The 13,742-nt window shown below is 37.4% G+C and overlaps 2 protein-coding genes across 2 annotated transcripts; both read left to right on the forward strand.

Moving 5' to 3' along the window:
• The first annotated feature begins 686 nt into the window (after nt 1–686).
• mns1 (meiosis-specific nuclear structural 1) lies at nt 687–4,786 on the forward strand. Its single transcript, XM_079451843.1, has 10 exons — nt 687–816; nt 932–1,150; nt 1,260–1,387; nt 1,461–1,563; nt 1,639–1,868; nt 1,993–2,209; nt 2,312–2,419; nt 2,615–2,872; nt 2,996–3,121; nt 3,215–4,786. The coding sequence occupies exons 1-10, from the start codon at nt 814–816 to the stop codon at nt 3,320–3,322; spliced, it is 1,500 nt and encodes a 499-aa protein (XP_079307969.1). The 5' UTR covers nt 687–813; the 3' UTR covers nt 3,323–4,786.
• Nucleotides 4,787–7,803: 3,017 nt separating this feature from the next.
• On the forward strand, nt 7,804–12,523 carry tph1b (tryptophan hydroxylase 1b; the record flags this gene model as incomplete). Its single annotated transcript, XM_079470737.1, has 11 exons — nt 7,804–7,893; nt 8,512–8,643; nt 8,723–8,906; nt 9,059–9,159; nt 9,339–9,406; nt 9,528–9,724; nt 9,832–9,967; nt 10,073–10,199; nt 10,897–10,992; nt 11,219–11,352; nt 11,466–12,523. The coding sequence occupies 11 exons, from the start codon at nt 7,804–7,806 to the stop codon at nt 11,638–11,640; spliced, it is 1,440 nt and encodes a 479-aa protein (XP_079326863.1). The 3' UTR covers nt 11,641–12,523.
• Between the last annotated feature and the right edge of the window lie 1,219 nt (nt 12,524–13,742).

Raw genomic sequence — 13,742 nt, forward strand, 5'->3', positions numbered from 1 at the left:
TTTATTGGGCTGCAGGTATTGTTTAAAAATTCTGCAATGACAACAGTGAATGGTGACAACAGTTTAATGTGAAGTTTGTTTTCATCATTCCAAATGGGGACATTTTAACACCTTGCCCAAATAAACTTAAATGCAGAATTCCAGTGCAACCAAAACCTTTTGTCACCATCACAGCAATGATCCTTGCTTTGGACATAAAATAAATGCATTAGGCCTACAGTTCTTTGTCATTTTGGATGAAGGTGCAAATGATAATTTCAACCATAACAATGCCACATTCCACATGTCATATTCAATAGAAGCAATATCCACTGACTATACCTCTTTGCAAAGGTTTGTGGTTTCAGAATGAGTGAGACATGATTTAAAAAATTATATGAATTATTTTAAACAAATAAATATTGAAAGTGGTTTGAGTACATTTTAGGCAAGATCCCTTAAAAAAGTATTACATTTGTGGGTCACGTGTCTTTTGTAGGTCGCTTTGAACAAAATGTAAATGCACAAAACATTTACTATAAAATAAATATATATTATATGTATATTATATTTAATAATATTTAATACAAGTCTTTTTGATTGCAAGTTTCAATGCTTCCGGAAATTTGCGGACGCGCGCATTAGGCTCTGCCCCAGTTATGATGACCAATACGGTTCGTTTTTACTGCAAGGTGCGAATGCCGCCCGGCGTTTCCAAGACAACAGCTCACAAACAGATGAACGTGCAGGGTTTCCCCACTTTGTTTGGTTAGCAAAAACCTTTTTATCCAACAATCGACGAAGACAACGATACGCTTGCAGAAAACCTGCAAAATGGTAAATATGATTTGAAGCAGCTTTAGGAAACTAGCTAGTAATTGTATAAAGATGCTAACATCGCAGGATAACGGTGTAATGTCTTACTCCGTCCTTCTTTAATGTCTTTTTGCAGTCGTCCATGAGGCGCAACATTTCTCACAGCCACCACCAGAGGATAGTCCTAGAGAACCGCAGACAGGAGGAAATTCGTGAAGATCAGGGCAAATGTGTGGCCAAAGAACAGCAGCTTCGCGCTAACCTCCAGTGCGAAGAGAGAGTGGAGAAAAAGCGCTTCCTCCGCAGACTGCAGGATGAAGAGTATGGAAAACACCTCGAGGAGACACTTCGTAAAGTTGGTTGAATTATTTCAATTTTCAAATACATAAGTTGCATCAGTTGCTAAACAAATGCTAAACTTTGAAACATACCGTAAAATAAATTTGTTGGATGTATGTATTTAGGCAGAGGAGGACAGAGAGTTCAGAGAGAGGCAGCTTGAACAGGAAGAGAGGATGGCAAAGGAGATGGCGAGAATTCATAACGAGAAACTCAGAGATGAAAAGATGAGGCAGTACATTAAAGAGAACAGGTTGGTAATGTAAAGTCTTAGTATCTACTGCAAATAGCATGTTTATCTTATTAGACCTTTCCTTCATTGTTAGTGCTGAGCTTCGAGAGTTAGAGTTAAAGCTGAAATCGGCCTACGTAAACAGAGAACGGGCAGCACAGGTAGCAGAAAAGGAGGCCATGCGATATGACGCAACGGTAAGTGTAAACTCTAATTGTGTTATACATTTGTGCTCGTATCCTGTGACTAATTGAGCTTTAACATCTTTCCAGAGACAAGAAGCTGCTATCGCCCGTAAAATAAAGGACGAGCTGGAGTGGGCACAGATAGAGAATGAGAAACAAGAGCAGAAGAGGTATGAAGAGGTGGTGCGATACCAACAAGATCTTGAGCAACAGCTTGAGGAGAAGGAGCGCAAGAGGCAGGAGGCGTATGAGGAGTTCATCAAAGAGAAACTCCTAGTGGATGAAATAGTGCGGAAGATCTACGAGGAGGATCAAATGTGAGTGTGTTTTCTTATGGGTAAACTAATCTAGGACCCTTTTCCCCACGTCCGTTACATTCAACACGTTTTGTTTAGGGATTTGGTTGATTCAGAAAAGTTATCATGCAAGCTTAATTTTCAGGGAGCGCCAGTTACAACTTGAGAAGGTTACAGCCACTCAGCGGTACATTGAAGATTTTAAGAAGCAGCAAGTGGAGTGGAGAAGTATGGAGCGAGAGAGGATGGAGGCCGAGAACAGGCGCATCCTTGAATATGCTCACTACCAGCAGAGAAAGGAGGAGGACAGGATGGAGAAAATTAAAGAGCGAGAGCAGGCGAAAGAGAACCTGCACAAAATGGTACATTACGACTCACACTGTCACTTTAAGTGTTTTTAGTAACACTCATGTTATGCAGATTCAAGTATTGATGTGTTGGTTCTGTCCTTTCTCTTTTTTTAGCTCTCAGAGAAGATTGATATGGAAAGAAGACAGCGTGAAGAGATGGAGCGTGTCCGTGAGGAACTCGGTTTGGAAGAGCAGGCTGAGGCTGCAAGACAAAATGAAATCGTGAGCACAATTTTTCTTGCAATTCTGTCATTTATTTTAATTTGTTAAGCACATTTCAAATCCCCAATTGTTATTACCATAATGATTAACACAATTTAGAATTTTTTCCTATTACTGTAATAAAGTTATGAGTAGAATACTTTTACACAATTAAACTTTTTCACCTATGGCATCCTTTAATCCTGTCACTCACAGGAAGAGATGGAGAAGAGGATCCGGCAGCGCCTGGAGCTGCAGCAGACGCGCCAGGAGATGATGGCCTTCAAGCAGATGCGCAAACAAGCTGAGAAAGAGGAAGAGGAGGCCTTTAGAAACACGATGATGGCCAAGTTTGCAGAGGATGACCGCATTGAGCAGATGAACGCCCAAAAGCGTCGCATGAAACAGTTAGAACACAAAAGGGCTGTGGAGAAGCTGCTGGAAGACAGGAGACAGCAGTACCTTGCTGATAAAGTGAGACTCACGCCCTGTTTAGCTCAGTTATTCCTGCTGATTCATCCTTTATTTAACTGATTCACACTTTACACAACTACAGACAGTTAATATGTGTTATAAATTAATTTGAATCTTCAACAGGAGAGAGAGGCAGATGAGAGAGCAATGGAGCAAGAGAGAGAAACTCAACGCAGACAGATCATTGAAGAGGAAAGACAGAGGCTCCTGAAACAGCATGCTACCAAACTGCTGGGATACTTACCAAAGGTTAGAACATCATACCACATGTGTTCCTCAAACTCATTTCCGAGTGGATGTGTTGTAATACATTTTGGTACAATCTTTTCTTTTTTCTTTTAGGGTATTTTCAAAGAGGATGATCTGAAGCACTTTGATGAGGATTTCAGAAACAATTTCAAACAACAACAGGCCGACATCTTTTCAGATGAGGGTTGGGGGGAAGATTAGTTGTGACAGTTTTTATATGTAATTCCACAAACATTTAGAAATGGCAAACGGCAATGGATTTTATCAGACAAAAATGTTTTTCTTTATTTTGGTTAATGACAAAATTTGATTGACATTAAAAATACTACCTATAACAGTATACAGAGTGTGTTTTTTAGTATACAGACATGTTCACATACATGTCTGCTTATACAGTAGGTGTTAATATTGTATTACATATAATACACTCTTCCCTGCGTTTTTATATTTTAGACACAAACCATGTTCTCCATATATCAAGGGAACGTGAGCAGTTTCTTTCCTTTGAGTGATTTCATTGCTTCATAACAAACAACTGGATATGGGTTGGGAGATGGTTGCCAGCAGGCAGTATATCATACCATCAAGAATCTAATCAGGTATGACTGCTCCTGCAGTTAAACCCTTTACTGTCTCAACAGCTGTCAGTCATTCTCCTTTTAGTAAATCTGCTGCCAAAATGTTACTGAAAGATTTTCAACATGTCAAGCCTCTTTTTACCTTTACTACTCTATATATGTGCATTTCACTTCAGTTGCTGTTTTTGAATAAATATGTAATGAATTTCCACGGAAATGTCAATTAACTCTGCTGACTTTAACACTGCGGCCTCAGCGTCACAGGAAATTCTTGACTTTCTATTCTAGTCTAGATGGCCTCAGTCTTATTGGATCACCGTATGAGTCTCTTGCGTAGAATGCTGACAATAGGAGCTGTTTTGCCTGGCCCATTACATATTCCATTCTCCTAATGAGATTATAGAAATGACCTTTGAGAGATATAATGTTACGATTTGAATGGTCCGTAAACCTTTTTATGTGTCTTGCAGCTAATTTCCTGTGTCATACAGCGTCAGTGTTTAATGTCAATACAAGCACAATGCCTAGCTAACACTGTGCTAATCAGTCAGTAACAAGCTATGGTATGTGATGCATGACATTGGTGGGAAACGCTGAAAAGCTTTTTTATGATGTCTGATTATTTTCAATGAGCATGAGAAAAAAAGTTATGTTCAGCTACTTATCTATGGTTTGCTCTAGTTCAATGGCCATATTTGGAGATCCCGTGTTTGAATGGAAGTGTACTGTAGTGCGGTTTCATGGCCAGGAAGGGCTTTTGATTTACAGGATTGTGAAAAGGTAGTCTTATAACCCATGCATTTGGTCTGCTTGGCATCTGTACAGAATAAGTGTTTACCAGATGCACATGTTTATGCTGGGTCCCACTTGGGCATTAGCTTCTATAGCTTTGTTGTCATCTTTTGCTTATAATGTCTTAATTAGAGAGGACATTTTTCCTTTGGGCAACAATATAAAAGGTTAGCAAGAAAACCTACAGTCTCATTAAGTTTATAGATCATGCCAGAGTTTGATGCAGGTGCCCCATTGAAGCACTAATGAGTGTTAGTTCTTCCTCACTGGAACAACTTTAATTTGCTCCTCCTGTAATAAAAAAATAAAAACACATTTTGGGGAATTTTCTTATCATTGACCAACTATTATGATTGTTGTCTTCCAAATAAGGATCAATGATCATATCCAGACCTAATCTTTTCTGACATTGTTCTGGATCACATACTCATGTCTTGCTCACATGGAAAGACAGGAAGCGCTAATACCTTGAAGGGACTACAGGTTGTTTAACAGGCCAATGAACTTAAATATCTTTTCTTTCACACAGCCTTATTCTCGCACACAAGGAGACTTAGTTTGAAGTGAATGTCCTGATATTTAGGTTTTTGTCGATTTTATTGTCTACATTTTAAAAAAACGAGTTGTAAAATACACCTCGATTTTAAAGTCAGTCCAATATAATTTCGGTTTAATTTACTCCTAAAGCTAAGCTTTGGTTTAACTTAAAATGTAATGAAGCTGTTTAACTTAAGTTTTTGGTAGTTTTCTTACTGATTGCAAGAGCTCTGTTACCACAGATAATCTTATGTTAATTGACCAGACTCAAGCACTTCATTGGATTAGACTGAACATGATTTGACTTTCCTCAATTATATAGACATTGTTTCTATATACAAGTAGATGGCCAAAAGGTAATGAACCAGAGCTCATACGCAAATTCGTTATGTTACCCCTGGACCACAAAAACAGTCATGAGGGTCCATTTTTGGAAAGGGAAAATATAATAAAATATAAAATAATTTAGAAAATAGAGTAATATGAGACAGGTGGTTTCTGTACTGGAATTACTGTTCTATTACTTCATGACTACTATTGTGCCTCCCTCAGCCTAGGCAAAAGCACTGCTCTTCTGAACAACAGTAACTAATAATTTAAAAATAATACCAAAACTCTCCTAAATCTCAAAGGGAATCAACAAAAAGTATTTATTTTTACTGAAAAGACTTAAAATGACAGTTAAAATTACAATATGTGGCCTGGTGGTTAGAGAGTTGGGCTTGTGATCAGAAGGTTGCTGGTTCGAATCTCAGTAACAGCAGGTCATGACTGAAGTGCCCTTGATCAAGGCACCTTACCCCTTATGTGCCACTGTAAAAAAACTACTTGAGAACTACTTGCCAAATGAATAAATTTAAATGTAAAAATTGTTTGATTTACTAAATAATTTCTTCAATTAAAATTACTCAAACAAAATAATGAAAATCTGAACAATAAATATCTGAAGATTTTATTCCAAAAAAATGTTACGTATACTAATTTTTTTTGGTAAAAACAGGAACATAATTATGTATTTTAATGATTTATTTTCATAAACCTCAGGCACATAATCATTTTTTTCATTGATTGGGAAAATCGCCTTTAAAGTTGTCAATAAAAGAAGAGATCAACCCAAAAGCAGAAATGAAAGAAAAATCTATCATTTTGGCACATACTGTATTGTTGGCTATTGCTGCAAATATGTTGTGACTGATTTTGTTATGCAGGGTCACATTAATTGAACTTCATTAGTTGGGCCTTCAATTTTGTAAGCATACATTCATCAACTTTCCGCATTTCCTTTTTTAAATAAACCCTTGTTTATCAGTATGATCGGACCCCCAGATGGCAACAGTATTAAGGATGATGCTTCTAAATGGATTTCCTGTGTTAATGAACCATATACTGCATTGTATGAGTTGTGGTTGTGTGAATGACATGTGAAACATTGACTCATAAAAATGCTTAATCATTTGCTTACATCCTGATTGTTCAAGTTGTAATGATAATGATGACGGGAAACTGATTTACAGATCTTAAAATATTCTACAATTGATAGTTCTATTAAATAATACTAAAATTTCACCATACTGAACATGTTTAAACTGGCTGTTTCAGATGGCGATTCTGTCACTTTGTGAGTCCTAATGAGATGTGTACTTAAGGACAGCCATACAAAAGGCTCTCTGTGCCTCTGAGGATGCGTAGGTCTTTCAGATCAATGGCCAAGCAGTGTGAGCCACAGACAATAGACCAATAAAGCAGAGAAGTAGCGTGAGAACATCTGAATAAAAGATTAGTCATGTTGTTTGGATTTGGAGGTACAGCAGAATCTAATTATATTGCGTTTTGTGATAATTAATGCTGGCGTGAGCTTGTAAACAGCCATTGCTCATAACTACCACATCATTATTAATGACGTGCTTTTATTATTTTCCATGTTTCTCACATACAAATCCCTCCCGGCCTGGACTTTGTGGGGATTGGGGCCTTTAGTTTGGAGATATCAGAAACCATTGACAAGCACATTCCGAATCAATCATCGCCAGTTAATCTAGGCGTGCTGCCGTGTTTTATTAGACACATCGCTTTCATCAGCGATCTTTCCACAGAGGTGTGGAAATACTGATCCCAGCCCAGCCTCGGAAAGAGTAAATACATAAACTAATGTCTACAATATATGAACCAAATGAAAGATTGGGTACGTTTAAATGTCAAGGTCTCTGACTCGACATGAGGGGTCTATAATTCTCGTATTGGCGAGGCGGTCGGAGCTGTTCATTTGGCACGAGTGCTGAAACAAACCGGCACAGATCGTTTGCGCCCTGTTCTGATTACACTTAACTCTTTCGTTTTCTGCTCTTGTGTTTCTTCTTTTTAACGTAAAAAAAGTGCGAATAAAACCAGCTAATTTCGATGCTTCCACGTAATAAAGCAATAAGCCCCAAGAAGAAGTGGGTTACAACGCATTTTTACCTAACTAGACATTTACAGATTTGCGTGGTGTAATTGCCTTGGTAGCAACTGAAATCCAAATTGAAATATAAAATAATAACGTTAATCGATTTTTCCCTACAATGTCAGTCTCATAATAATCTAACGTATCTGTATCTAAATATCTTCCTTGAGTTTGTTGGACTGGTCATTTGGACTTTCCAGAAGAGCTGAGCGCTCCTCCCCCTCATCACTCTGCTCATTTATAAATCGAGAGAGAAAACATAATTAGCAGACGTACAGCAGTCTGTACGTGTGCTAAACACCTATCCACGTCTGGTATATAAAGACTACACATTCATGCTTTCCAACAAGACTGAAGGACCGCGTCGAGGACGGTCTTTTGATTCCATCGATAAGTTTTATGAAGAGAAGCAACTCAACAATGAGGTATAGGCAAAAATGTATTTTTTATTTATGCTTTCTATAATTTGAGTTACAACATAGGAATTATTTATAACCTAGAATGAATGAAGTAACCTTTACCCACATGCATGCCTTTCTACGTGAGAAGACTATAGCGTCCGTCTTCGCATTTTTTATCTATAACCTATCCGTCTTTTCAAGTGCTGAAAGTAATACGCACGGACACCTCTTATTTAGAAGATTATCTTTCATTAATAACGTTAATGTTGTTACATGCATACAGAGTATATGTATATATATTTTTGTATGTATTTTTGTTCTGTTTTTTATGTTGAATAATGACCGAACCTTTCATTGTATCCTCTGTCCATTAGGCTATACTGTAGTGTTGGACTATTGTGTAGCCAAATTGTTGGAAGCGATATGAAATTGACTAAAAGTCTACCCGACCTTACACCCAGTGAAACGATCATCATGCCATTTGCGTGTGAATAAGGATCCGCAGAAATTTAAACAAATGTTCTGCAGGCTGGTAGGCTAGACAGATTGTCATGCTAATATTAAGAGACGACAAAGTGAAACCCAGTAGCCTATTTGATATAACAGATATTCTCTCTGAAGATTTTAATCTTGTTTTTAAAGATGAACAAAACTTTTAATAAAACGGACGAGAGCAAAGACGAGATTCTTTTCTCAAAGAGGCAACATGCTGCAATTGTCTTCTCTCTTAAAAATGAAGTTGGAGGTCTTGTGAAGGCATTGAAACTATTTCAGGTAATATGGTTTATTTTCAATATTTCTAGAGGGGGATTAAAACATTAATTTAAATTCTTTGGTTTATGTTTATAAACAGGACAACCATGTAAACCTTTTGCATATCGAGTCGCGTAAGTCACGACGACGTAACTCAGAGCTGGAGGTGCTGGTTGACTGTGACAGTGATAGAGAAACTCTAAAGGAAATTGTTCATCTACTTCGAAAGCAAGCAAGCATCATAGCTATGGAGTCACCTGATGAATTCAGCACTCATGCAAATGGTACCATATCTCTCTGTTTTTAATTAAATGTGACAATGCCTAAAGATTTGTTTAATTGTAGCCTATTACACAGAGATCTAGCCATTCTCTAAAACTGTTTGTGCTCCCTTCAAAGCAATATTTGTGTAACGCTGTGAAATTTAACTTTTTAGATTTTGCTGAGGTGCCTTGGTTCCCCAAGAATATATCAGACCTGGATAAGAGTGCCAGTCGTGTTCTGATGTATGGATCAGATCTGGATGCTGATCATCCGGTTGGTATTGCTTTATTTCTATAAAATCACTTATGAAATGTAAATTCACAACATTATATCTATTGCTGTGGTTTCCTGATAATGTTTTACTCTTGCAGTATATTCAAGTTGTCAAAACATGTCTTTGAAAATCATTAATTACCAAATTATCCTACATCTTTGTTTTTTATTGATTTCAGGGATTCAAAGACAATGTTTACCGTAAGAGAAGAAAATATTTTGCTGATCTTGCCATGAGTTACAAACAGTATGTTTTAACAATTTATTTATATTTAATATCTTATTTATCTGACACTTTTGGTACAGCTATTAATGTCTTTATCTTTTTCTCTCGTTCCATCTCTCTCTGCCTCTGCTGGTCTCTGTAGTGGTGATCCCATTCCACGTGTGGAGTTCACAGAAGAAGAGGTGAAGACATGGGGTGTGGTTTTTCGGGAGTTAAACAAACTATACCCCACACATGCCTGCAAAGAGTATGTCCGCAACTTGCCCCTACTCACCCAATTCTGTGGATACAGAGAGGACAACATACCACAGCTGGAGGATGTGTCCAGCATTTTAAAAGGTGAGATTATCATCTAGAGAAAAACATTAGTGTCTCTTGGTATATTGGAAATGAAATGAATTGTTTGCTGTCTCATCAAGATTTTACTTTGTTTAATACATTTTCAGAGCGAACTGGCTTTACCATTCGCCCTGTTGCTGGGTATCTGTCACCAAGGGATTTTCTGGCTGGATTGGCCTTCCGAGTCTTTCATTGCACACAATATGTGCGTCACAGCTCAGATCCGCTGTACACTCCAGAGCCGTAAGTACAAAGCAGATCTGTTTATTGTGCAGACCTCAAAAACTGAAATCAACTTCAACAAACCTGACCAACAATTTAGGAGATCTTCACATCTGTGTCTTTTAGGGATACCTGTCATGAGTTGCTGGGGCATGTTCCTCTGTTGGCTGAACCCAGTTTTGCACAATTCTCACAGGAATTAGGACTGGCTTCTCTTGGGGCGTCTGATGATGCTGTGCAGAAACTGGCAACAGTATGTAATGTGCTTCTCATTTTATTTATTAAGCACTAACAAACACAACAGCTGTTAAACATAATGCTGTAGAAATAAGAACTTAAGATGTCAAGGTAAAAAGATGTGACTTCAATATAAAGGTCCAGTGTATGAAATTTAACGGCATCTAGAGGTGAGGTTTTGCGACCAACGGCTCACTCCACCCCACCCTTTTGAAGTACAACAGTGGTTTACACATGACTAAGATGTCGTCACGGTTTCCTTTTTCTGGCGAAGGAGATAACATATTTACGAAGCACTTTCTGAAGACCAGCTTGTCTGTGTAGGGCTAAAAACAACATGTAAGGGAACCTTATGTATGTAGATAGAAATAGTTCATTCTAATGTAATAAAAACACGACGCTTCATTGTGTAAGGTCTTTATACACTTCTGAAGACATAGTTTTGTATACTATATTGCATTTCTGTCAATAGATCCTCCAAAAGATACACATTGGACCTACATTTTCAAATACTTAACCTGTAAAGGGTTCGATAGCCTGCATCCTACTGTAACAAACACACAATCACCTCTCGACTTCAATCGTGATCTTGGAGACAAAATGTAATTGGTTGTCAGCTTTCTGAATTTTAACAGGTCAGACAAATAAAATGCTGTTCTCATGCTATTTCAAAAGTTCTGTTGCAAATTGGAAATATTTTCTCAAAACTTTAGTGTTATTTCTTCACGGTGGAGTTTGGTCTGTGCAAGCAGGAGGGGAAACTCAGAGCATATGGTGCTGGGCTTCTCTCTTCCATCAGTGAACTTCAGGTAATCCAGATTTACAACCACAGATTATGTTGAAACCTAATTACAAATTTGATTAATAAATCGAATTGTTCTTCAGCACTTACTAAAGTTCAAATAAATATTTTGATTTCAAACTTTTAAAGCTAGTGTGAAATTACAACCTTTTATTTGGACCTGTTTCAGTGTTGTTGTATTTGTACAACACATAACTATTGTTAATATAGCCATGTCTTGTTTTGTTTTGAAGCACTCACTCTCAGGCAATGCTAAAATCTTGCCGTTCGACCCCAAGATTACCTGTATTCAGGAGTGTCTCATCACTACCTTTCAAGATGTTTACTTTGTTTCTGAGAGCTTTGAGGAAGCCAAAGTCAGAATGCGGTAAATGTTTATTGATTTATTTATTTGAAATAGACCCATTTCCTCTCTGTAACCCCGTTTGTTTGTTAGTTTCTTACCATACATTTGCTTTGTTTTTCATGTCTTATTCACAGCGAGTTTGCAAAAACGATTCAGCGTCCCTTCTCCCTGCGCTATAACCCGTACACACAGAGTGTGACTGTGCTGAAGGATATGTCCAGTATTAACGGTGTGGTTGAAGAGCTCAAATACGAGCTGGACAATGTAGGAGATGCTCTCGTTCGACTCAGTGCACACCTTGGGGTTTGAGAATTTGATCGCTGTTACTCATGTTAATACAGGAGCTCATATTTTGATATCGCTTATATCAGAGCACATTATGTACAACAGTCTAAACACCATTTACCCAGCATTCAACACAAATACATCAAATGAAGCTGATACACTACAGATACATGAAATGATCAACCTTTTCTGACTGTAGAAGCGAATCACCAATTACGGTAGCACCTTTTTAATCCAGAATATCTTGCAGGTAAAGCTAAACACTTTAATATCACTGCTTTCTAGAGGAGACCATTTTTTAGCGCTTTTGAAATGCAAATTAACTCTTCATTATTCATTATTGCCTAAACACTACCACCAATACTGCCCTACAAAGGCAAAGTGCAGTAACTACACATTTGGTCAAACTTGAGATATGACATCTGTTCTGTCTTGTGACCAGTCTCCTGGTTAAATTTTGACAGCAATCACCGTCAAAAGCATTTTCTCAGTTTCAGTGTGTGCGTAGTTACTGCACTTTGCCTTTGTAGGGCAATATAGCCATCCTACAGCATTTACACACCAAACGAGAGTTTCCCACCAGTTTGGGTTGTTTCATTACATATGTCTTTTGAATGCTGAATAATTTATTTATTGCTTCTTGCGATAAGAATCAGTGTAAGAGACACATTTCACTCATTGGCTTCAATTTGCACTTACCCTTTTCAATAGTGAATCTGTAATTTTGTGAGAAAATTGTGTATGTTTGTGCATAGTTTTTAAGACTGTATGACAGTTTTCTGCTTGTCTGAGGCTAATCATGTTATGGCTTGTTATATATTCATTATGAAACTGGATTATTGCATAAAAAAACTTAAATTACAGGCAAATGTTTACATTTCTAAAATAAAGTCATGACACCAACACTATACTGTATATTTGTATTCCTATAATTATAATTTCTGCTACTATTTTTAATGATGAAGGTTTTCTGATTGTAAGAGGTCAGGGAACTCCGTTGTGACATGTATCCTGCAGTAAGAGCATTTGTCCAGCAGAGAGCAGTGTTAAACACTTTACAGTACACATAATACTTCAGAGATTAAATGTATGCACCATTATTCAGAAACACAACTTTAAGACAGGCGTGGATTTATTTTATTTCTAATGTATATATTTGGTTTGGCATTTGTTTTTTGTATTTAGTAAATAAAATATTCGTGGATAGCACTTATATTTATATAATACAGCTATATCCTATCAGGCTACATATTAGCCTAATCATAAACAATTTGACAGATGCAGTTATATGGAGACAAGAGATGTGTGTGTGGATTCACTGATATAGCATCAGCTAAACTTCAGCACTAAATGCCTTACATGGAAAATGTATGTAGGGGTCACAGTGGTCCCATGGCTGACCGGTCATCTGCAGTTTCAACAGTGAAAAATACAGTTGTGTTCTGAAGCTCACTCTGAATCTTGTGATGTGAAACAAGAAACTAGATTAATTGCTGGTACATTTAAACCAGGTCTGGTTAGCTCGACTGGTGGAGAACAATTTATAATTATCATTTATTGCATAGGCCTACGTAACTTTTTCATTTTCCTGCCATTAAATTGACAAGCCATTATTTAAATAGACAACACAAAGAACTATTATAGTTTTTATTTTCATTATCAGCTGGATATTTTAGGCTCAAAAACCCACCTAGACAGGGCGGGACTAGGAGTAAAAAACGGCACTGGACTTCTTAGTCAGATGACCAGTCTGCACCTAGACATGGCCCTGATTTAAACTCTCACTCTCATTTGCATTTCTCATAATAAGGAGCAGAAACATCTAAGGGGAATTAGCTTGCTTGTGCTTGACTATAGTGTTTGTTTTGCATCTGTTAACTTCTGAACTATACAAAAAAGTAGACACAAAGATGTTATACAGTAAAGAAAAAAGCATAAGGACTGTCTGTGAAACTGAGCCTAAATATTTATTTACACTTTCATCACCTTTGCCTGGTTGGGCTTTCGTTTTTCCCTCCAATAATATTAAAGTGGTGATTCGCTGGAAATGCGTGTTTTACTTTGTCTTTGGTGTGTTATAAGTTTCCCATGCGTTATTAGACACGTAAAATAGCAAAAAAATTTAG

This window comes from Barbatula barbatula (genome assembly GCF_947034865.1).
Source record: "Barbatula barbatula genome assembly, chromosome: 1".
Lineage (NCBI taxonomy): Eukaryota > Metazoa > Chordata > Actinopteri > Cypriniformes > Nemacheilidae > Barbatula > Barbatula barbatula.